Source organism: Apis mellifera, linkage group LG12 (genome assembly GCF_003254395.2).
Source record: "Apis mellifera strain DH4 linkage group LG12, Amel_HAv3.1, whole genome shotgun sequence".
Taxonomy (NCBI): Eukaryota; Metazoa; Arthropoda; class Insecta; order Hymenoptera; family Apidae; genus Apis; species Apis mellifera.
In genome coordinates this window covers 512,042-537,130 of record NC_037649.1, presented here as the reverse complement: position 1 = coordinate 537,130, position 25,089 = coordinate 512,042, and the positions used below count along the sequence as shown (strand labels likewise).

The window sequence follows — 25,089 nt, the reverse complement described above, 5'->3', positions numbered from 1 at the left end:
TAACCAATTAAAAATTGCATTTTGCCCTTTCGATCATACGTGAATATTATTGAAAACTTTCTCGAATCAAGATATATTTCTCCCTTCTTGTCCATCTTATTCAATAAACTTGTCGATCGAAATATATACTAAGATTAAAAAATTCAGAATAATTACATCAATTGCATGGATGTTACTTTTTTTCAAATTACAAAAGTGTAACTTATTGATGAACCGTTAGTATCCATCGATACCGCTAGGTGGCTATGATCATAATCGCGATCCACATGCGTGTCGATTCGTAATAGTCATTTATGCCGCTAGGCGGCCTCGATTTCTCGTTATTATTATTTACATCATTGGATATAACTATCGAACCGAGCAAACGAATTTCGTGCAATTTTTTTTCATTTTATACTATGAGAATTTATAAATTATTCTAAATTTTTAGTATAATATCAAATTTTGGAAATTTTGTCAGTGGATTATAAAAGTACTTTATATTTTGTACTTTTTTTTGGTCTCTCAAATACTAAAAATAGAAAGGGACACTGTATAAATATACACGTTCAAAGTATATGTAATATTCGAAATGAAAGATCGATATTACTCGATAGATTTTTTCTAAAAACTCGGTATATTATTAATCTTTCGAATTCTCGTTTGACCGTTCGTGCATCGATCTAAAAAAAAAAAAAAAGAAAAAAAATATCAGAGTTCGTATTTATCGAGTTACAACGTGGAAATAATATACGTTTCAACTTCGTGTTTCGCAACTTGTGGCAATAAGCTTTTTATTAAACCGCGAGGTCGATGGGGAAAGGAAAAAAAAAAAAAAAAAAAAGGAACGATACGTCGCAGTTTGTTTTTTCCAACGAGACACGAGATGCGCCTGTAGAAACAATTCATACATCTTCGTCAAAGAGATCCTGTCTTATCAAAGAGTTGCGGCTGAAACAAACCGAACCTCTCTATATAACGCCAGTTTTTAACTCAAACGATATCGGCCAACTTTATCCAATCTAATCCAACTGATGCACAGCCTCTTGTTTGTCGCGTACTTCTATTGACCCTCGATCGCCAGGGGCGTCTCGACGAATCTATAAGCGACATACACATTGCTATCGACACTTGACCTGCGGCGATACGAGCTCGAAACCTATGAATCGAACCTACCAAGACTGGATGCCCCTCATCTCCTCTATATCCTATCTCTTTTCCATCGTATCAAACGTAGAGAACGTCATCTACCCGCTAATATTCGCTATTTCGTAAACAACGTATCTCTTTCTTCCTAAATCGCGCCAAAGTTATGTATAATGGAATTTTTATAAAGAAGAAAAGAAGAGCTATAACGTTGAACGCTTTTCAAAGGAAAAAAGTAAACAAAATATAGGAAGTAATATATTCCAAATCGTGTCGAATAAATACATCGATTGTACCGTGGAGTGATTTCAATTTTGATAGGCGCAAACGAACAACAAGTTGTCGGGCTTAATCTAAAAGTGAACTGGAGCCCGTAATAGCATCCGACCGCCCTCGACCGTGCAGTTTCAGGTTTGTACCTTAGGTGTGAAACCGCCGTTGTTGTTTACGCATGTTTACGAATGCAAAGTGTTTGCGAGCATTGTGTGCAAAGCCGCGTGTGCAGTGCGTGTAGCCGGCGCATTGAATGGGACCTGGCGTGCGTGTCGCGAGAGGGTGGGTGGCGGTGTAGATGGAGAGAGGGATGGAGAGAGAGAGAGAGAGGAGGGCGGCTGCATGTGCAGAAGAGGGTGTTAGCACACTTGGCGTACTGCCATTTAGGGTTAGCTCGAAAGAGAGGAGGGTCGAACAACCCCCTCGCATTTTACAGTCGCGCCCTCACAAACGGATGTGGAAAAGACGGTGGCTTTCTTTCCCTTCGACTCGTTCTTTCTGTAAATACGTTAAAAGAGAACCACCCTATCCCTCCCCCATTAAAATCTATCTTTTCAAAACTCGTTGAAACATTCGTTAATCTTTCTATAATTCTCTTTCAGCTGGATAAACAATTTCGTATTTATACATATAATTCACGATGTAATTGTAAAAGATCGAAGTGGAGAATTAGCGAGACTTCTCGAAGATTTCTCGTTTTAATAAAGAAACGAAATGGAGAGAACGTTTCTCTCGAATAATCTGAGCGGAGGGTGGGTATCCGATACGCATTTCGGCTATGATTCACGTTTCCCTGGCCACCCCATCCATGCTTACGTGGCATAGAATTCACGCTAATACGAGCTACCCCCCCAGCGTTAGTGTGCGGCAGGCTGTTACACGTTCAGAGCTCATTCACCACATTGATTTTCCTTTCGTCCCCACGTTAGCGCGCCCTGTTCCCCGCACAGTTTCATCAACGGGGAACGTTCCATTGGCCCCGAAAAATGGCGATTCCTTGCGAATTCGGGGTGGATCGAACGAGAAATTTCTTTGAACCGCGAAGCGACGATAGACTTTCGTCCACTCTTTTCTTATATAGAATTTTATAAATTTATTCCAACGCAAAGACACTTTAGAATCTTTATCGAATTTCCCAATCCAAAATCTTTATTTCTTCTTCCAATATTAGGGAAGAGACATGACAATCGCTATAATTATCGACCCGATTCCGCTTCGACGATCATCAATCTTTGTCCCGCTATAGAGACGTGATCGGAAGAAAAGGGGTGAGAGAATTCAAATATAGAGGACACGAAGCTGTCATAAAATTCTCCGTCGTTGCATCGACGGAGCGCGAATCGTGGGCTGTAAAGTTGCGGGACAAGAGTGGAGGCGGGCGTGCTGGTGCGAAGGGGGAGGGAGGAAATTTTCACGAGGACGTAGACGGGTTCTCGTTAAAATTCGTCGTCGTCGTCGTCGTCGCGTTCCTCGCGTCGGAACGTAAAAGAAAATAAAGGAGCGGTTGGTATTAATGTCGCGATTCGTGTCCGTGTCACGTAGTGGCCCATCTTTCCCTTCTTCCATCCCTTCCCCGGATAGAGTCCTTCGTTTATAACGCGAAATATCCATCCCTCGATATCGAAAGGGAACAATTTCAATAAACGATAAATCCGTTAAAGCGAGATCTAGTGTCTCTAGCCTCCTCTCTGAATTTATTATTTATCGGGGCGGTTGGTCGATTGTTCGAGATAGGTTTCGAGTGGAATCTTGGGAGGGAAAAAGAAGAAAGGGACGTGATAATTTCTCTAAAGGGGATGAGAAAGTATACAGCGGCACCTGCCGATTTAATATTGGTTTGGATGAATCTCGATGGAGGGGAGATCGGTTCCTCGGCCGAAATCCCGATTTAATCTTTACTCGGGAGGCCCGTTTATCGCTCTGCATTTCGACGTTAATATCCTATATACGGATCCACGTTTTACCGGCCGAATATCCATTAAACGGATTACCGGTTCAAGTCCAATATTTGGATAAAATCGTCGACCCTCTCCAGCCGGGGATTAATAGATCGGCGGCGTACGTATGTGAAATAAAATATTTGGGTGTTTTATATTCGTTGTATTTCGCTCTCCTCCCGTGTTGACACGGGAGAAAAATTGTTGAATGTTTCATCTCGCGATATTAATCGGTATAGGGAGGACGACGCCGTCTCCTTCGTCCTCTGGCACAGTTTCCTCGAAAACGATTGTCGCGCACAAGGTGAAACATTCACCAATCCGATCTCTCTAATTTTCGGGACGAAATTATCCCACGATTTTTTAATCGTCGAAAAAATTCTCCTTCCAACCCTAACCATCCTTAAGCAAAACCTTTAAAACTCATCGAAACAAGACCTTATCAAAATCTTCGATACAGTTTCTTAACAGGGATAAACATTCCCTTTAATCTCGATCATTAATTAACTTATTTCTTGGCCTTGTTTCTCATTCATATTCCTCCTTTCTAGATATTTCTCTTCGAAATTTCGATTCGAATTACCCTGCCTCCTCCACATCCTCCTGTTCGGAAATGAATTTAACGCGTAATACCGACGATATATCTCGACCCGGCCTTATCCAGAATCTTAAGGTTCCTGAACGAAAGAGGATATTAAAGGTCGCGGGTAGGAGGAGGGGGCGCTCGTAAAGCCGCGTAAAACGGCGGAGGGGAGGGGGCCGCACACGCTGAAAATCCATGATTGCGCGGTAATTCTATTTAGGCGGGCGTGTGCGCCTTTTACGCGGGGGAAATTGTGTTTTTAATTCTGGCTGGTAAATCAGCCGGGGCTAAACAAGTATTAACATTCCTGTTACGGCGCGCGGAGGGGAAAGAGGGGAAAGAGGAGAAGAGGGATGGTGGAGGTGGACAAAGGACACGAAACGAGGCAATCTGCGATCGCGTGGAGGGAGCACGTATTCGTCGCCGCCACGGCTGCTTGGGAAAGTCGAAACGTAATACGATTAACGGACATTAAATTGAAATACCCCTTCTGGGAATTCGCGGCTTCTCGCGTCGCCGATTTGCCCGTGATGTTTCCTCTTTCCGCTTTTTCTTCCCCCTTTTTCTCTCTTCCCTTCTTTCCTTCTCCTCCTCCTCTCTTCATCCGTTCTGCCTCCACTGGAATCGCAGCCCCCTCTTTGTCTGGGACCTGTACCTGGGAGGATGTTAGGGAGGAGGGGGAAAAATCGCATTTTCCATTGTGACGTTGTCGAAAGGGCAGGCCCTCGTGTCGTGGTGAATTTGATTTGTCTGTCGGATGGGCGGATAGACGCTCTCGTAATATCGAGCGACACGCGCGCTCAAGACATTTAAACGAAACGAAATGCGAGGGAGAAAAGGTGGAGAGGAATGTTTCGAATAAAGTTCGTGAGGATCGAGACTTTTCTCTGATCGACTTTGACCTGATCGTTAGAGAGAAAAGAAGAAAGAGAACGGAAAAAGGGAGTGGGTTTAAATCGAGGGTGGATCGCGAACCTCGAGGGCAACGGTTTCCAGGCTGATCCAAGGGTGTTAGAACGGTGCTGGACTGTAGTTTTATAATTATTGCGACGCCCTCGAGGCTTATAGGATATACACGAAGCGTGGCACACCCACGAATATACGTTTCACATAACCTGCACCACCTATGACGCATCGATGACGTGGACTTTTCCTCGCCCTCTTTTACTACGATGTCGCACGCTTATTAAAAGAAAAGAATTAATTCGTCTGATTCTTGCCACGAACGTGAAAGGAAGAAAGATTTTCGGAAGAATGAGTTTGAGTTTCGACTGTAAATTCATTTATCCTTCTCTCGGGGGAAAAAAGGTTCAAGTAAAAGCTAAAATCGTTTGCAGGATTTGCCCCGGCGGCGCGCACCTGTGTGTGCACGCGCGAGTCTGCAAGCTCGCTTTCCTCTGCGCGTAGGCGCGCGCGCGTGTGCATCCACCGACCGGTTTCCCGTTCGAGCGGCAAACAGCCAGCTTTACAGAGGAAACGAAAATTCGACGGTTCGATGGGCGGTACCAACGCCGCAAATGTACTCGGTAGGCGGATTAACGTGCATTTACGAAACGCGCGCGCGTGTACGCGCGCACACAGAGGAAACCCGTGCGCGCCCGTATAAACCTCGACGACGGCTGGTCGTCGCTTGTCGCTCTGCTTCCCGCCATCCCTCTTCCTCCTTCCCGACTCTCTTTATCCACGCACCGGCTCTATCCAAAACCGCGCACTCTCTCTCTCTCTCTCTCTCTTTCGCGAGCCAATCCAATCATCCGCGTCCTACGACTTGCACGTCCTAGTAATTCCATCTGTTTGATCGCATCGGCAAAGCTTTCGATTCTCCCTTTCTCTTTCCCTCTCTCTGTTCTCCAAGTGTTTCGCCATTTTCGCCGCCAGGTGGCGGGCTCGTATCGCGATTTTCTGGAAACTTGCCTTTCTGATGAAGAGAGTCGAGTGACGCAACGAAAGAGATTTTTCTATAATGAATGTACATACGTCGATTTCGTTTGATTCAATTCTTGTTTATTGGAAAACGGATGAAGAGAAAGAAAGCTTCGTTAAAGGAATCTTTAAATCACGTGACGTTTGGAACTTTGCTTTTAATTGTTTGAAACTGTATAGATTATCCTCTTCGATTCTTTTTTCTAAAGTACACGCAAGAAATAAATGCTCATTTTGAGTTTTCAATCTGGATTTCGTTTTACAATTCTTTTTTCTAAAGTACACGCAAGAAATGAATGCTCATTTTGAGTTTTCAATCTGGATTTCGTTTTACAATTCTTCAAATCTAATTTAACTCTTCCAAAAGTTAACAAGAAACAACGAAACTCGCATTTCATTGATACTCGTAACACATTAAACTAAGAGGAAAGAACTAAGAAGAATGTTGCTTCGTGGAAACGATCGTTTAACCGGTGAAAAGCCAGCGCTTTTTTTTCTTTCCATTACACGATAAACACGTGATCATTAAAGGAGTCGTTGTTGCACGGTCGTGAATCCGTTATATAACGAGCCGTATGAAAACGAAGGGAGGTCTTGAGTGGTAAAATTCCCCCTTTATAGCATCGGTGTATATATATATATACACGCGATCCAGCAACCGTCACGTTCTACAAAAGATGCAAGATGGATTATTAAATTTCTTGTAGCCGGGAACGGATCGCGCGTTATGGGTTTTCAGTGGCTATCCAGCGGGAGGGAGGCTCTCGAAGGGAGCTCTCGTATAACAACGAGAGAGAGTTCAACGCCGGGGAAGGAAGGGAAACGAAGAAGAATGCGAAGCGTTTTAATGCTTGCCCCACTCGATCAAGTTCGTAGGATTGCATGGAGATATTCCGTGATACATGCTTTCAAGCGCGTTTCACCGATCCAAAAATCTATCCAAAAATGGAAATTTGCTTACAAAATTCTTTAAATCGATTTTTTTCTTTACATTTCACTTTTTACCATTAGTAATTCTTCATCTATTCGCTCTACATTTAACAGGATCATCAAATCCTTTAGGATTAAAACTTTAATAACTATAAAATTTCATTTCATCCCTTTTAAAGATCTTTTAGGATTTTATATTATTCTATTTACTTTTATATTTATTAATCTTCAATTTCCTTATCGTCTAGGAGATCCAGGTAACTTTAAAATTGCAAATCCAATAAATACAGCAACTCACATTAAACCTGAATGATATTTTTTATTTGCATATTCAATTTTACGCGCAATTCCTAATAAATTAGGTGATGTAATTGGACCAGTAATATCAATTTTAATTTTATACAATAATAACTTAATAAATAATAAATTCAATCTTTTAAATAAAATTTATCACTGAATTTTCATCGATAATTTTATCTTATCAACATGATTAGGAAAAGCAATTAATTGAATATCCATTTACTAATATTAATATATTATTTACAACAACTTACTTCTTATATTTTTTTCTAAATTTTTATTCAAGAGAGCCAATTGTAAAACCATTGTTAATCCAATCGTCTTCGTCCTCGCTTTTCGAAAATAAAAACCGTGTAAACCTTTTTTTTTTTTTTTTTTTATTACCAATCCTTGGACGAGAGATTGGATCCGTCAGTAACGGATTATTAAATTTCCAGCGCGTTGTGCTGGATAGAAAAAGAGAGAGAGAGAGAGAGCGTAACATTGGCGTGCTAAAGACAAGGAAAATGGCGTTTCTCCCTTAATGAGATGTTAGACTGCAACCACGCGTTGTGTTTCCCAGTTACATTGTAAATAGTATTATTATTATTATTATTATCGTTGGAACAGCCCCCTCGTTACGTTATACTCTAACTCTATATTTTCGGACCCGTTATCCCGGCCCCGATTAGATTGCTTCGAAAGTGGAAGTTGGCTCGCCTGCCAAGAACTAACGGTAATTGGATCCGCTCTGAACGCACCCCCTCCCCCCCTCCCCCTGTACTCTTTTAATTCTAAGAAATTAAGGCAAGGTAGCGAGGGAAAAATTATTTGCAATCCGGTTAACTGAGACATCGTATCAACCCTTTCTTTCTGATTATCGAGAGTTTGGTTCGTCAAACTATTTACTCTTTGCTTCTCGAAAAAAGAGAGAAAGAAAGAGAAAAAGAAAGATGGATGGAATTTTTCTGATTATCGAGAGTTTCGTTCGTCAAACTATCTATTCTTTGCATCTCGAAAAAAGAGAGAAAGAAAGAGAAAAAGGAAGATGGATGGAATTTTTATCTTCCAACTATCGACGAGATCGTTGAAAGAGACAAAATTCGTTGAATTAAAAATCTCAAATCTCCGTTCGTCGAAACACCGAAAGGAAAAAAGAAATCACAGAAAGAAGCGACGCTTTAAAACGGGTCCGGTTTAAGCCGACCAACGTCGGTTATTCGATAACGAAGGAACGAAGAGAGCGGGGGGGATGGGGCCAGCGTCGAATCGGGATGGGTAATGCACGACTGTAAAGGTTTATGGCCAATATAGTGTATTTACGGTTGACGGGCAAAAGCTGGCGTATGGGGGGGGGGGGGGAGGGTTACCTATAACTTTTTCTCCGTCTCCCTTTTCATCCGCTGATCCCTCTTACGAGCGACACCGAGTGAAAATCTCACGAATATCGACAAAACTCGTGACGCAATAGGTTAGATATTCATCCGCGGAGGAAAGGATCCACGTGTCCATTCACCCTCTCGTTATTCACTGATCTTCTTTCCATGGACCGGTAAATCGTATTAATGTAAGAACGTTAAAGCTCAAGTTGCTTGCAAGACAGCGTCTTGGGATCCGAGTGGCCTGGCCGAACAAAAGGATCCCCTACTTCGAGGGGGTTGGAACGAGAGGTGGAGGAGATTTGTAATTTCTTGGGGACGAAAGCGAAAATTTTCCCCCTTTGAAATTGGAAATGATGTTGTCGAAACGAACAATTTATTTTGGAATTATTATAAAATAAACCAAGATTAATTGGAGGCAAGTTCGATTCGTTGTCTTTCTTTTTTTATTTGTAAAAAGAAGAATGGAATTTTTTTTCGAAGCTGGGCCATGAACTTTTTTTCTAGCCTATACCGAATTTTCCAGGTCGGTGATACTTATTACAATTTTCAACAGGTCGAATCCTGTTAATACGATTTTTCTTTCTTTTTTTTTTTCGAAACTAATTTAACATCCGAGTGACTTGCCTTGTTAACGCGTTGGATCAAAGATGGATTCCAAAGATTAACGTCATCATATCGACAGTTGGATTTACAAGTATTTAAACGTGACAATCTTATCTTATATTTCTATCACTGTTAATTTCACTTGATTCTGAAAAATTATGTAAATTACGCGAAGAAAGTGGGAGTAAATTATTACTTTGTATCTTTATCAACGAGCGAAAGAGAATATAGAATGTGACAAGAAAGGAAAAAAGAAAGGATCTTGATAAAATCGTCCACCGATGCTTTAACTCTTTCGATTCGATCATAATAGATTCGCCAGGCGTCGGGAGGGGCCCGGATGACGTGGCTCGGCTCGGATTTTTATCAGATTTCGCACGTTTCGCGTGACTCGAAACACGATGCTGTTTGATAATCGTTAAATGAAAGGTTTCTGATATTAAAACAAAACGTACAAACTATAAGAAATCCGCGTGGTCACGCGAATCGCTTACGTGACATTTACGCGTTGCTGATTTTTCTCTTAAAATAAAGCGATTATAACGTACAACACATTTTCCTCCAATTTTAAAGAGATTTTTGGCAAGATTCGATTCATTGAATTCGAACGAGAATTTTATCCAACGTGCGATAAATATAATAATTTTCAAATTTCCCGCCTCTTCGAATCCCGGAATCGAGAGATCATCCCGATCGCTTAAAAATGAAAAAAAAAAAAAAGAAACTCCATCATTCGTTTTCATTAGCTTTTAACCGAAACTTTTATGTCACCAATCGCAACGTTCGACCGGATAGAAGAATAAATTTACGCAATAGCGTAGCGTGGAACCGTTATTGATTTATTACGAGCAAGTACGACACTCGACACGGGGACGGTAAATCAAAAGCGTGATCGTAAAGCACGGCCGACAAATCTCATCGAGACTGCAAACAGTTCGAATGAGCTTGGGATTTCAAATATCTTTTCCATTTAAAAACTTGTCGTAAAACTTTAGAAATGCTAATGCTGAATTACCTGGAATATATATATATATATATATACGAGGCAGGCAGATGTGATTAAAAACTCGCGATTAAATCAAAGACAATTTTAATTACCGACCTCTTTTTATCTTGCTTTATATGGGATTTAATTTCACGTAAATTTGATAACGTAATAAGCAGAAATTTATTTAATCAACGACGCGAGACGGATTTTCATTTAAACGACGAATGAATTTGATGATGGAACGTTTCTCCTTTCTCTTTTAACAATAACGATATCAGAGAAATAAATTCCGTATCGAAATATAACAAGTATACGTTTTAACCAACGGACTCGTGGAGAAGAATTCTTATCGCAGAGATACGATCCCCTCTTCGCTCGAACGAGTAAGTAAATGATTCGAGGGTAACAATCGATGCTTCCACGGATCGTAGAAACTCTCTTCCCCCCCACCTGTAACGGAACAGGTTATCAGAGAGCAAACAGAGGGCGCAATTATGCGAAGCGTCGGACGCGTTCGCGCCTTGGCAAAGCCACAATTTTCCCTGGTACAGAGCACCAACGCTTCCAACTCTCCTTCCAACTCAACGCAGCGTGGAGGGTCGGAACTCGAGAAGGAGGGTAGGTGGTTTCGGCTAGAAGCTCTCAATATGTCCGACCTAATCCTCTCCCGGAGGACCCGACTCTCCTCCCTCCTCCTCTCTCTTCCTCCCTCACGCGCTTTACTTTGCAATACGTACAAACATTTCGAGCCCAGCTGCGCCACGGGATTTAGGAGCTGAGCGATTAATAAATGCTTGGTAGGACGAGAGAGAGGCCGCCACCACCACGACAGCCACCGCTCTCGACGAGGCGCTTGGCTGGCCGTGATTTACCGTTCGTTTCGTTCGTTTCGGACTCGCGCGTCTGGATTTCCGCCGATTCCCGCGCCCATCATTTTGATTTAGCGCCCGCTTGAAATATCGCCAGGTGTCGCTCCTGCACTCCTCACGAAGGGATATAATGCCGTAATTAAGGTTACGATCACCGTTCTCGATCCCGTATCTTTCGATAACGGAATTGGAATATCTTGGAGAGGAAATTGTATTGGGTTGGCAACTAAGTAATTGCGGATTTTTTTTAGAAAAGATCAAAGACAATTTTTTCATGGAACTAAATAACTTTATTCTGTAACGTGTTGTCCATTTTGATCAATCACCTTTTGCCATCTTTCAGGTAGCATCGTAATCCCACGTTCATAAAACTTCTGGTTTTTATTAGCAAAAAACTGAATCAGGTACGATTCGATATCATCATCATTATTGAAATTTTTACCATTCGAGGAGTTTTGTAAAGATCGAAACAAAAAGTAATCGGATGGTGCAAGGTCGGGACTATATGGTGGATGTGGCAAAACATCCCAACCAAGCTCCAATAATTTTTGCCGAGTGATCAATATGTGTGTGATCTTGCATTGTCATGAAGGAATACAACACCTTTTCGATTTGTCAATTCGGGCTGCTTTTCTTCAACCGCATTGTTTAATTTCGTTAGTTGTTCAATGTAGACAACAGAATTGATCGTTCGGTTGGGTGGTAAGAGTTCAAAATAGACAATTCCTTTGTAATCCCACCAAACTGATAACAAAACCTTCTTTCGATGAATACCAGCTTTTGATGTTGTTTGAGCTGGTTCACGTGGCCTGCTCCACGATCTTTTCCGCTTGATATTGTTGCAAACAACCCATTTTTCATCGCCAGTTATCAGTCGTTTTAAAAATGGATCATTTTCATTACGTTTCTTTAGCAAATCGCAGCTGTTAATGCGTTGCGTTAAATGCTTTTCTTTCGGTTCGTGAGGAACCCATGTATCGAGTTTTTGAACATAGCCAAGTTGTTTTAAGTGGTTTTCAATGCATGTATGTGATACACGAAGCTTCTCTGCAATCTCACGAATTATACTACTTTGATTAGGTCGTCATCAATTTCAACTGAAATCCGCAATTACTTAGTTGCCAATAATTTTCAGTTTTACCGGCAGGCGGCGCTCGCGTCTTAGATTCTCTTAGAGTTCCTCATCTAATCTATCGTTTCTTCCATCATTTTTATAAACTCGAATTCAATTTCACGAATACGAATCGTATTAAAGATAAATACGAGGTGAAAATTCGTTCATTTTCGAAAAGGCGTATCATTTTTCAATTTTACTCGTTAAAATTCAGTTCGCGAAACGATAAATAGTGTCATATTTCATATTTCCAATGTACATGTGATGTTGAGCCGGTGGATGGAAAATATTGCGCGGCTTTATGTTGTTTACCGTTTCCAATTATCCAACTATTTCATCTCTCAAAATAAATTATGTATATACGTGTTATACGTACGAAGCATGATCGTACGAGCTGCGAATACATCTTTTAATGCTTGGTTGAATTTGCGTCGGAAACATTGTATCAAAAGGGAGAGAAAAATTTACATTTTACCGCTTTATCCCACGCATTTTGTTCCTTATTTTAAAGGCCGGATGGAAAAATGCGAAATCTGATCCAAGATCGATTTTCGAAACTGTTTACGAGAAGATGTTCCCGACGAGGGGAAAATTGCCGGGGGTAATCATTTGAAAAGGCGACTATGCGTGGTACTGTAAAACAACATTTTCCAAGAAAATGTTACGAGGATAGATGGATCGTATATCGTTTATAAATATACACGTTTAATAAAAATTATTCCTCCAACATCTCCAAAAAATTGTATCCCTGTCCAAAAATTTCTTTCTAAAATTATTTCCTTGAAATTCGAGTGTGCATCTTTCTTTTTCGTTTTCACAAATTTCCAAATTTTAATAGGTCGGCGCGATTTCGTAGGAAAATCAAAAATTCGAGAGAAATAACAACTTTTTTCGTTCTTTTCGCACGAATACGCGATGTATTTTCGCCCGTATTCGGGGGGGGGGGGAAGAAAAATTCTATCCGTTATGCGTGTCAAGGCGCGATACATTGAACGAAACGGCGGCCCCGTGTAGGTGACAGCAGAACGATTAATCATCGATAACTATCGGCCGTTTAATACTCCCTCATAAAATGCTAGATCGAGGAAATTATTGATTCGTCATATTTCCTGTCAGTAATGTCGTTAACGGGACCCATTCTAATCCGTTGACGTCACGTATGATCAAACGCTCGCGAGGCTGAGGGACGAGCGTTATCGGGTGCGATAGCTGGCTCGATAAAAAAAGAAAGAAGGAAGGGGAGAGACAAAAAACGTTCTCATTTCGCTCGATGCGTGGCCGTAAAAAAATAAGAAATACCGTCCCTGCGAGCCCATCGATCGCGCGCGTTAATTCAACCGAAGATGTATGCCGCGTCATCAACGTTGATTTCGACGTTTCGCGAAACAAATTACCAAAAAAAAGAAAAGGAAAGATCGCGTAAATCCATCCGATCCGTAGAGAGATCTCTCGGTTAAAATTGAACGGATCCCTGGAAAATTAGTTTCGATTCTTTTCTCGATTGTCTGGGGAATAATTTAAAAGTTTCATCCAAAATTCTCAAATTTTACGATATTCCAGTTATTCTTCGAGTAAATACTCGAACGGAGAGGAATACAATTGTTAAGAAATCGAAGGTGGAGGCTTAATCCTTCCACAGCTACTTAAGAGTGATATAATAGCGTGGTGGACGGTCGAGAGGCCAAGTAACGAATAAGCAGAGGAGACTTAAGCGCGAGACGTTCCTCGAGAGAGGGAGGGGGGCAACAACAATGTTATTACAACTTAATACGCGGAATTGTTCCGCTGCGCGAATATTCGTTTAACGTTTACAATACAAGCGTGGCGTGGAATAAGCGGATACACGGATAGACGGTGGAGAGCGAGTTCACCTCCTATTTCGAAGGTGGCTAGGCAGCATTATTGGCTTTAGTGTTGGTTAGTATCCACCCACGCTTGCACCCTGTTTTATATATACACACACACACATATATATATATATATATACAGAGAAGAGGCACCCTTGGAAGCACCCAGGCCGCCTCGAACAGTATTTCGTTCCATTATTCATAAACATTTTATAATCTTCTTAGCGGGGTGAATTATTGCTGCTCGCACAATTGAAATAATGCGAGCTCGTCGGGGTCCCGTGTTAAGGGGAGGTTGGTCCGAGGAAGAGGGGGAGGGGGAGGCCTCCTGTGCACGTCGAAAAACGTCGAGAAAGGAGGAGGAATTGAAAGGAGGGGAAAGGAAGGAAGGAAGGAAAGGTTGGCACGGAAACGAGAAAATAGAACGAGTTCGTTGGGTGAAGTGGTGTTGAAATGTTTCGAAGCGAGGGAAAAATAATTGGACGAAGAGTCTGTCGTTACTAAGGCATTGGTGGTGGAATGCGGAGCGTCTGAACGATGACGAGGACAAACCGTGTTCGCCTCCTGTCTTTCCATAAAGTCGTCGAACCGAATTCCCTTCTTAAACTCCTCGTTACCGAGACAAGTCTTTCGCCACTCTTTCCAACTACCTATCTATCTATCTCTAGGTGGTGGTGGTGGTAGTATCATCCGATAAGGGAAGTTATTTGAAAACAATGAGAGGACTGCCAATAACTTTCAACGAGACTGTAATTCTCCCCGGGATGTTGTCGTCCACTAACTAAAATCTCTAGCTCCGAGAATACTCGTCGTTTTTAAGCGTAATACCTAATTTTTACATTTTTCCTTGTATTATTCAATTTTCTCTTCTCTTTTTTTAATAATCGATTTCATTGCATAAACTATATTCTTCGAAGATGATGGTACCTTTTTCTTTAAAACGCTTTCCTATTCCTCTTCGTCGCTCAGACATTCATCGATCAGGATCACTCATGGATCGAGAAATAATTTCGAATATATATATTGAGATTGTAAGCTTATTTATAATTAAGCCAGTACGCGTTATATACGCGTAACTCTATCGGCTGGTAGAGGTAAAGCGATACACACAGATGAAGTCGTGGAGAAGAGATCTTGCTGATCTCTCTATTACGTCACGGATTAGCTAGTTATGAAACTCGAGCGAGCCCAAGCGACCGGTGATGAAGCGTGTTCGGAAAGTTTCCGTCAGGATGGAACCAGGACGAGGGATGTAACGGTAGAGTTGCACGGAATAAGCGATCGCCGCCTTTCGATAGAAACCGTATCCAGTCCATCGAAACTTGGCCACGGCCGTTTAACCATCGTTCCAATTAAATTTATTAACGCGAGTTTATTCTCAACTGATTTCCTTTTCTTAATCTAAATGATCGAAAAGAAGATCATTTCCTCGTGAAATTTTATTTGTTACATCCAGTTCGAGGTTCTTTTCTATCAATGGATAAACAATTTGACGAATTGAAATTGGTGTGCGTTCCAAGAAACAGGCTACCGATCAATCGAATGACGTGATTTTAATTAAAAGAGGATGAAAAGCCGTCCCGTTTTTCGACAAAGGAGGCCGAAAGACGTCGGCGACAGAGAAATAGGGAACAGAGTGGAATGGAAGAGGAAGGGTTGGAGAGGAGACGAGATTCGAGCTGGCAAAGGAAAGGAGCATCGTGTCGCGAGGCATCTGTGTTGCCTTTACCTCTTCTTACGTTCAGAGAACAAGAATCCCCTCCCCCTCGGCAGCGGCTCGTCTTCGCCAAAGACGAGGCTGCGTTACATCATCCATTGAGAATCGAAATCTTATTAACTCCGTTGAAAGTGAGATTTACTTTCAGGAGTTTAATTACATTTCGCACCTGTCTTTTCTTTTTTTATATTCCTCGTCCTCCCTTTAATCGTCTCGCGTCCGATTACGATCCCTCCCCTCCCCTCCCTTCTCCGTTAAATCTTTCAGAAACTCGACGATCGACGATCCCATTACTTATCGTGGTATTCATTTTTATACGAAAATATTTAAATTTCACTGGCTCGTCCAGCGGAAATTATTGCCTTTCCCGGCCTCCGTCTGAGCTTCCTCCGGTCTCTCTCTCTCTTCCTCCCTATTTTCCTTTGCAGTTCATCGTTCCAGAGGCAATCTTTACCGACCCGTGAACCCCCCCCCTCCGCTACTTGTTCCACGCAACTGGAACAGGTACATAAACTGAGCGGGCGCACAGCAAATCTTGGAATACCATCGAATACCGTCCTTTTTATCAGTCGTGGGATTTATTCGTCCGCATCGATGTCAAAATTGCGTCGCAAAATCGAGGAAGACTCTTCCCTCGAACCAATCGCTTCTCTTCGCGACGTAAATTGCCACACGATCAATTTTTTCTTGCGAAACGATCTTTTATCTCCTTCTCTTTTTACAAGGATCAATATTCTCGCCTCAAAATTTCTTTTCTCTTTTCATATACGATTGACGAATTATAAAATTCAAGTTTCGTTTATTTACGCGTCCGTTTAAATTGTTTTAAATTATTTATTTTAAATAAAACGGAGATGATATCGGAAGAAAGGATCAAAGCGTATAAAATTCAACCGCAATACCACCTTCCTCCTCCGGTTGAATAATAACTCGCAGCGTTTGAAAAATTTATATTAAAAAATTGTGGAAAGAATTTGGAAAAAAAAGGAAAGGAAAGAGAAGAAAGGGAAGCTGCTCGCCGAGTTGTTAAAAGATTCAAAGTGTAATAAATTATATTATATGTTTTGTTTCACTCACCTCTGCTACTGCCGTCAGGTCCTCGGAGGATGGTACACTCCTCTATTGTGCCAAAGGCAGTGAACAACTGTCTGACATCGTCTTCTGTTTGTTGCTTGCTGAGCATTCCCACGAACAGCTTTCTGTCTGCGGGTCGGCCGCGCGTTGATAATAGAGGGAACAGAGAAAAAAAAAAGAAAAAGGAATCCGTTAATACGTGGAGTCACGATCGATAAGATTTCGCTTGTAGCGCATTTTTTTTAGGCATTAAAAAGAGATTTTGCGGCTAAACACCGAAAACGACAAAGTTACACGGTTACACCAGCATCCACCATCCTAAGGGGGAAGGAGATAAGGGGTTTTATATAGATACACATATATATATATATATATATGTGTGTGTGTGTATATTTATATATATATATGAATCCATATATATGCACATCTATGTATATATATTTTCTTCTCTATATGTATATATTTATCGATATATATACATATACGAATCTGTGCCCGATTGAAAAGAATTTACACCAGTAGTGGCCATTTTTTTTTCCAGACATTTTCAAACGTTTTCCTTTTTTACGGGAATTTTCCACGAATGTATATATATGTATACACATATGCGTTCCACTATACGGATAATATTTATACGGATATATATATAAAATGACAAATATAATAAAATATATATATATATATCGTTCGTAATACTGACATTGGTAAAAAAAAAAAAAAAAAAAAAAAAAATAGTATATATATATATGTAACACGACGTACAAACGTGTGAACAGACACGTAATAAATGTATTTCAACGGGGGAATTAATATATATATATAAAGGTAGGAGGGAGAGAGAAAAAAATAAAAAATAAAGAAAAGGGAAAGAAAGAGAGGGAACAAAATAACGACAATAAAAGGAGATGAAAAATCAATTCAATCAAATTCCAATCCTACTACGTCCTACACCACAAGCCGAAGAAAACAGATGGAGAAAAAACCAGGGATTCGCGTAAAAAACGTAGATAGGGCGTACAAGCGTACGCTCAACCGCTAGCGGAAATTTTCGGTGGTTTAATCTCGAAAATTAACTTTTTTTTAACTATATTGTAATTTTTCCACGCAATATAAATTTCTTCCTGTTAATCAAATCGATTACCACCTTGTGTTCCGCATGCCGTTGAGGTCAGTATATCGCTTATAAAGGGTCACACGCCACTTATTGATTTTTCTTTTCTTTCTGTTATTATTAATATCTTTCAACAATCTGCAGCTATTTCTAACTCTCCGAGAGATGGTCATTTTTTTCGTTTTCATTATGGGCCTGATTGTCTCCTTTCTTTTTCTTTCTTTTCTCTTCGAGTTACGAGTCATCAGTTTTTTTACACAAGATTTATCGTAAATTTATTATCTCTCTAATCACGGTTAAATCTACGCAATAACGATCGAAAATTCCCGTGCTATTAATCGATCCACGAATCTCGATAAGCAATTTTCAAATCATGGCTCGCGATTCAAGTTTTATTTGCAATTTGACGATAATTGCAAAGGCGTTTAATAAGAAAGAAAACGCGTGTAATTTATCTCCAGTCATTTCACGCTTTTAAAATCTCGTGAAAAAGAATCATACCTCGAAGACGAAAAGTTCCTTCGAAATCACGAACCAAATTTTACACATCACATCCGAAAAAAATTTCTTTATCCCCCCCTTCCTCCCTCCTTTCATTCTTTAGAAATATCTGCACTGAACTGTGTATCTATCCTGTGTGTACGTGTACCCCTGTATAATAATATGATAAATAAGTAAATCGTGGGTGTGCACAAAAAATCGACTGGGACTACGTGAAAAAAGACGTGGAATTGTCCAAATTGGGGGATCGTGGTGAAAATTTTTGTCATTTGGGGGAACGTGGGAGGGGAGAAGAAGGAGAAAAAAATTTTCATATATATATATGAAAAATATATATATATATATATATATATATATATATATATATATATGTATGTATAATATAGATAAGTATATCGTAATCTAAGTAATAATACATAATAAGAGAAACGTAGCTGACATCATAATCAGAAAAATATTTACAAAGGTGATAAAAAACACATCGACAACGAACGAGACAACACATCCAACGAGCGAGCCACTATTTTATGGTCATAGCTGTAATAAAGAGCGGTATAACGCTATATATATATATATACATATACATACACATATATATGTATATAAATATACAATTTTCTATATACATATATACATATACATATATACACATATATATATATACGCTTAAGGTGGTTGCCCATACGAATGGATAAATGGAGGAATCAAATGGATTTGGAATTAATCAAGGATTAATTGTACGATATATATATATGTATTCGGCCTTCGGAATATAAAAAAAATAGGTAGTCACTGATAATAACAAGATAATACACGGTGTAGACGGTAGACGCTCTAAGACGATTCGTTTTACGCGTTTTAAAAGAAAAAAAAGGGAAAAAGAAAAAGCATTTTGTCATCCAATGGAGCGACGAAATGGGGATCGGAAAGAACGGTTATCGGAGAGATCCCTTGGTTATCGGATTTATCGAAGAGCGTCTACGCGGACACCGCCGTTTTTTAAACGAGGTTTTTTAAACAGTGTGATATTGCCGGTGCGCAATAACTAGAGCAAAAAACACGAACGACAAGTTTACGGCTACTAAATAAAGGTTCACGCAATGTGGGCACGCACAACATCATTTATAATATACCTTATAGCGTATCACGTTGTATATCCGTGTTTTTTTCGGATGAAATGGATTCAGGGGGAACGGAGGAGAGGTCTGTTCGAGAGTATGATCGAATAATCGTTGCCGCGAATTAGAATGGAATCGAATGGCCATCTTTTTTTCCATTTTTTTTCTTCTCTCTCTCTCTCTCTCCTTGTCAAAAAAATGAACGAGACGAAAATTTCGTTGGAGAGAAGAATAGAAATATCTGTAGTGAAATCGCGATCGTAATATCCGTAATGGATCCTAATTAAACACGTGGAAAGAGAAATTTGGAAATCAATGTTGTCTACTATTAGGCAAGAGAGAGAGTACAAAGTGCAGAGATCGAGAGATCTTTCCCGCGGAAAGACAATTTACACACGGACGAATTTTGACAGATAGATATATATATACGCCGGTCGTGCGAGGAAAGATTGGAAGACGGTATACAAAAAAAAAAAAAAAAAAAAAGAAAGAAAGAAAGGGTTGGGGGGAAATTCGTGAAGGAATTCGTGGGTCAAACACTAGCGAGCGGCAAAATGAACTTTGCGGCGAGCTGTGCTGGCTGAATCAGCGGTGATGGCGTGATGAGAGAGGAAAATTCGTTTCTTTTCTTTCTTTTTTCTCTTAGAGAGGTTCTCCTTCTGCCGATTCGCGGAGAAGAAGAATAGAGATACTGGAAGGAAGCTAGCTATCTCCTGGAAGTCGAAGTTACCTTCAGCGGCCGCCACCGGTGCCTCCTACTTCCAGAAGATGGCACTGGTGCTCCCGTCGTCCATCATGCACTCTGGAATACAGAACAGAAAACAAAGAAATGCCATTGGGCCCAATGTGATTAAACACCAACAAATCGTTGTCGTCGTTGCCTATATGTATATCCCTATATGCATTCCCTTTCCTCCCACCGTTCTTCCGTTTCCAAACTTGAAAATCCTATTACGCGATCTTTTAATAAATCATCAAAATTCTGAAACTGCTTATGTTATGAAACGAAACAAAAAAAAAAAAAGATCACACAATTCCTTAAAAAATCGAAATACTTTAAATCCTTAATTGCTACGTTAATATACCAATTAATCGGTAGATTTCACTGGAATGTAAAAATACAGGTTAGTTCCTCCCTTCGATATACATTCGACAAAAAAGTATATTTAAGTTATTCGATCGAGGAAGAGAGAGAGAGAGAGAGAGAGAGAGAATCCGAGTTTCAATCTTAAAATTTTCCATCGCCTTTTCGATTCACCGCGCGTTCCCGCGCGTGAATGAACTTAATGACGCGTTCTCGCGCGAGCTTATGGAGAAATGCAAAATTGGCGAACCGAGTTAAAGGTCGTCGTCGTCGTCGTCGTCGTCGTCGTCGTCGCGGCTTGCTAGACGCGAGGCTCATTCCAGGCTGGCTGTGGGTTGACTCGCGCCTTCGAGCCAGGCTCCGGGGCACATTTAAGGATTTGTCTCGGGAAATTAGATTCTCGCCTGACTTGCAGCCTCGTTGCATCCCGTTTCTCCACGGATTCTTACCCCCTTCGTCCACCCTCCTTCCTGCCCACCCATTCCTTCGCAGCGAATTTCCCTCCCTCCCTAGCCCCGAGTACTTTTCATCGAGCGTTTGCTCCACGAGGGGGGCACCGCGGGGAGAATTGGACCTTTGTCGAGCTAAGTGTTAACGTGCTCGCGCGGCTTCCCTTGCTATAAGGCGAGGAATCGAGGAAGGAATTAACCCCCGGGAAATTATCTTCTCGCTGGACTTTGGGAGAACAAAGGGAACATACTGTTTGACACCGTGCTTCCTTTTATCGGCCCTCCTTCGCTAATACGATGATCCTTTCCTCTTTTTTTTCCCCCCTCCCCCCTTTCTCTCTCTCTTTCTTCGTTTAGATTGGTTTTCTTAACCCGCTATTATCGCGTTGATTCGATTAAGGAGAAGAGGAGAAGAGGAAGATTATATCGTGGAAAAAAATTTGGAGATGGAGCAAGGTGTTCTCTGTTATTTTAGAGGGTAATTCGAGTTTTGTAATTCATCGAAGGGATTGATTGAAATTGTTGTTTAATTTTTTTTTTAATTAACGATTAATAATTCTTTGTTTGATTAAAATAGGGGGGGAATTTTTATTACTTTTTGTCGGAGTAGAAGAGTAGAAGATAGATAATTTTGTCGGAGAAAAAGTTTCGTTCGCGTTACGTTTCGCGTAACTTTTTCTTCTTTTTTTTTTTTTTTTTATGTTTGAAAAATTTTTCCCACTCTCCAACGGTATTTTTACCCGACACAGCAGGAAGAACGCTCGATGACACTGTATTTTTATGATAATACCCAATCAAGCTTAAACTTGTAATTTTTATCTATAATCGATCGGTTCTCCGATATTTTAAAACTTTTATTTTTCCAAAGGTCCTCGAAAAATTATGCATGAAACGATCCGAGAGTTAACGCGCGCAAACTTCGGAGCGAGCAATTTTTACTCAGGCGTGACCTAATCCCTGTGTCAATATACACTTATTTTTAATATTAATTTCAAAACTCTCTTTTCATTACGTAATCCAACACGTGTAAAATTATATTACGAGCGTTCCAAAAATATCACGCCATCTGAAAAATCAACCGATACAATTCCCATCCCGCTTAAATAACGTTTTTCATCAAAAAAAAAAATATCGATTACCGGATTCGACGATTGAAAAAGAAACAATCTTCGAACGAATCCTCTCCCTTTGTTAAATGCGCCATAATTACCGACCCATACGTAACTTCGTCCTATTTACACCATCGAAGTCTAAAGGAACGAATCGTCGTCCTCCTCTCATAATCCTCGAGGATTCCTTCTCGAGCCGCGCCTGCGTCACGTCGGCCGGCTCAAAGTTGGCAGCAACGAAGGGAAGCTTTCGAGAGTCCCGATATCCCGGGATACGTTTATCTGCTCGAACATGGTAGGGCGATGGCGGTAGGAAGCAAGTCGGATCGCCAAGGGATCGAAACTTATCTACTTGCTCAACTAGCTGCCCCGGCTACCACCCTTATCCACTCGCGGGCAACTTGGTCTACACCCTTCAAGCTCGGCCAACTTCGGAGATACGCATTTCTCAAATCTGTCTTTCCGTCCTTGTACGCTTAATTCTAACGCTGCCGTATCGTTGCCTTCATATTCATCCAATTTTCCATTGAAAATTTCAATCGACGCGTCGTTCCTTCAATCCACGTGTGGAGAGTAAAGCAAAAAATGCTATCGTTAGTTTAATACGTAATCTTACAGGAAGAAATCTACAAACTATCTTTCTATAATATCACGGAAAAGGAAAAAAAAAAAGATCAACGTTGAAAGAATTAAATTTCCTCTTTTCCACCCTTTCAAGATTTTCGGTAACGAGGTATTTATCCTCCCAACACCTTCTTCGATTATCTCTATTCCGGTACGGTAGCGCGACAAAAGACAACACCGAGGAAACGAGCGAGTTAACACGATCCTCAACACCGGATCCTGGATAGAAAGCGAGTGGAAAGTTGATAGGGGACAAAAGGATACCACGCTCCTTCCTTCCTTCCCTTCCCTTCTTAACGTTCGCGAAGACGGATCGTTGACGAAGTTCGGTAACACCGTGATTGAACTCTCTCGCAACTACGTGGATACGCGTTGGTTACAGCCGGTAAGTAAGACGGTGGATGCAGAAGCAGTGACAGCGTTCAGCTCTGGATCACTCCTCGTGCATCCGCGTCAAGCCGGGGCTTTGTGGGGCGAGGCAGGCGACCGGAGATTACAATGGCATCTACGCCAGATTAGCATATGAATTACGGGGCCTCTTCCTCCTCCACACACACACACACGCGTACGTCTCCCTCCCCCTTACTTACCCTCTTTCTTCGTCTTCTCGATATACTTTGCCCCTCCCTCCTCCTCCCAAACGCCCCTCCCCGTGCGCGTTTCCCCTATTCAGGCCCGTTTGAGCGTGCAGCTTCGAGAGGTAGCCGAGGCATCAAGTTGGCCGAATTGCTCGGCTACCTACTCGGCCAGAATGCACGTTCTTTGGGTTCATGTTTCCGTGAATTTTGGGAACCGATATTTGGACGGGTTATTCGCGATATTCCATTATGCGTGCGAACATCGCGCCACGTTTCGTGTGTGCGAGAGAGAGAGAGGGAGGGAGAGATTATGAAACGTTGCGCGTGTGAATGGAAAGGAGGGAGAATGGAATATATATATATATATGTATATGTATATCTCGGTTACTTTTTATGGCGCGAAATTTAATAATCATCGAAGAATCATGATGAACGCGTGCGATGATTAATTTAATAATAAACGCAGTAATAATAGGGATTTAATTGTTTTCATAAAATAAACCGAATTGTTAGGCGTCGAGGGAGGAGTATCGCGTAAATTGCTTTCAGTTGACTCGAATTAAGTTTCATTTACATTCGAAAGTAAAGTTGTTACGAATTTATTAATCGTATCCGCGACGTAAGGCGAATTGTTGCACCGTGTCGTTGATGTCGTGAAATTTCTAATTAATTAAATTAGGGGACGTTTGGGGGACGTGTTTCGTTTCGTTTCGAAAATGATATATCGATATAAATAATTTTGTCTACGTTGCGATGAGAAAATTGTTGGGATGGACAATTATTTTTATCATATCGATTGAACGTCGAACGAGTGGCCGTATTTAAATCGGTAAAGTTAATATTGGCCAAAGCTGGTATGATATTTCGTCGAAAATTAACCGTCTAAATTGTTTCATAAGCATCAATTATTTAATTCTCATAAAAGGAGAATATGCACGTGCATGATATATTTGATTAAATTTCTCTTCCCCTCCCTCTCTCTCTCTCTCTCTCTCTCTCCCCCCTCTCACGAGCATTCATGATTATAAATAGGTACTAATGTTATGCAAACTGAAATTATAAAATTATAATATCAAGTTGAATGGAATTGCATTCTGCCTTGCAAAAGTTGCAACAACTGCGCGCGTGTGTGTGTGTGTGAGAAACGATCACATTTTCGCGGTTTCAAATTTTATTTATACTGCGAGGGGAAACTTGTTTCCGAAATGTATCACCGGATTGAAGCTTTTTATTATCGATAATAATAATAATGATAATTTTAACGATCCAAGAAAGTTTACCGTTTTAATAATCATATCGAATTACATTCTTATTAATTTAATTTTCCATAATTTTCTTTTTTTTTTATCAGCCGTGGACAGAAGAATATCAAAGTGCAACAGTAATTAGAAAATAATTCAAAGTCCCTTAATTTCTTTCTAAATTCATCAAACTTGCAGTTTCTTTCGATTAAAAATATTAACGAGTATTAATTCTATTAATTTTTATTAATTCGTTTCATTTATTCTTCGTTATTTATAACGTATAATAGATAACAATATATTGCGATTAGAAGATAAGAAAATAATTTAAATTTCAAAGTCCCTTAATTTCTTCCTAAATGCATCGAACTCGCAGTTTCTTTCGATTAAAAATATTAACGATTTAATATTAATTCTATTAATTTCCATTCGCCACGTTTCATTTATTCTTCGATCTTCGTTATTTATAACGTATAATAGATTGCGATTAATATCGATTAAGAATCATTTATAACTTAAGAAAATTCAATAAGAAAATAATTCAAAGTCCCTTAATTTCTTCCTAAATGCATCGAACTTGCAGTTTCTTTCGATTAAAAATATTAACAATTTAATATTAATTCTATTAAT

The 25,089-nt window shown here is 40.4% G+C and overlaps 1 protein-coding gene across 21 annotated transcripts in view; it reads right to left on the bottom strand.

The window, feature by feature from the left end:
• Positions 1–25,089, bottom strand: part of LOC410353 (CUGBP Elav-like family member 4) — a 530,632-nt gene that overhangs the window by 39,722 nt on the left and 465,821 nt on the right. For 16 of the 21 annotated variants that reach the window (XM_016915455.2, XM_026444465.1, XM_006557607.3 and 13 more), the window contains one exon: positions 16,648–16,773. The exons of the other annotated variants lie outside the window; for them this stretch is intronic. In XM_016915455.2, coding sequence (XP_016770944.1) covers positions 16,648–16,773 — 126 coding nt within the window. The remainder of the gene's footprint in view (positions 1–16,647; positions 16,774–25,089) is intronic. 21 annotated transcript variants of the gene reach the window in all.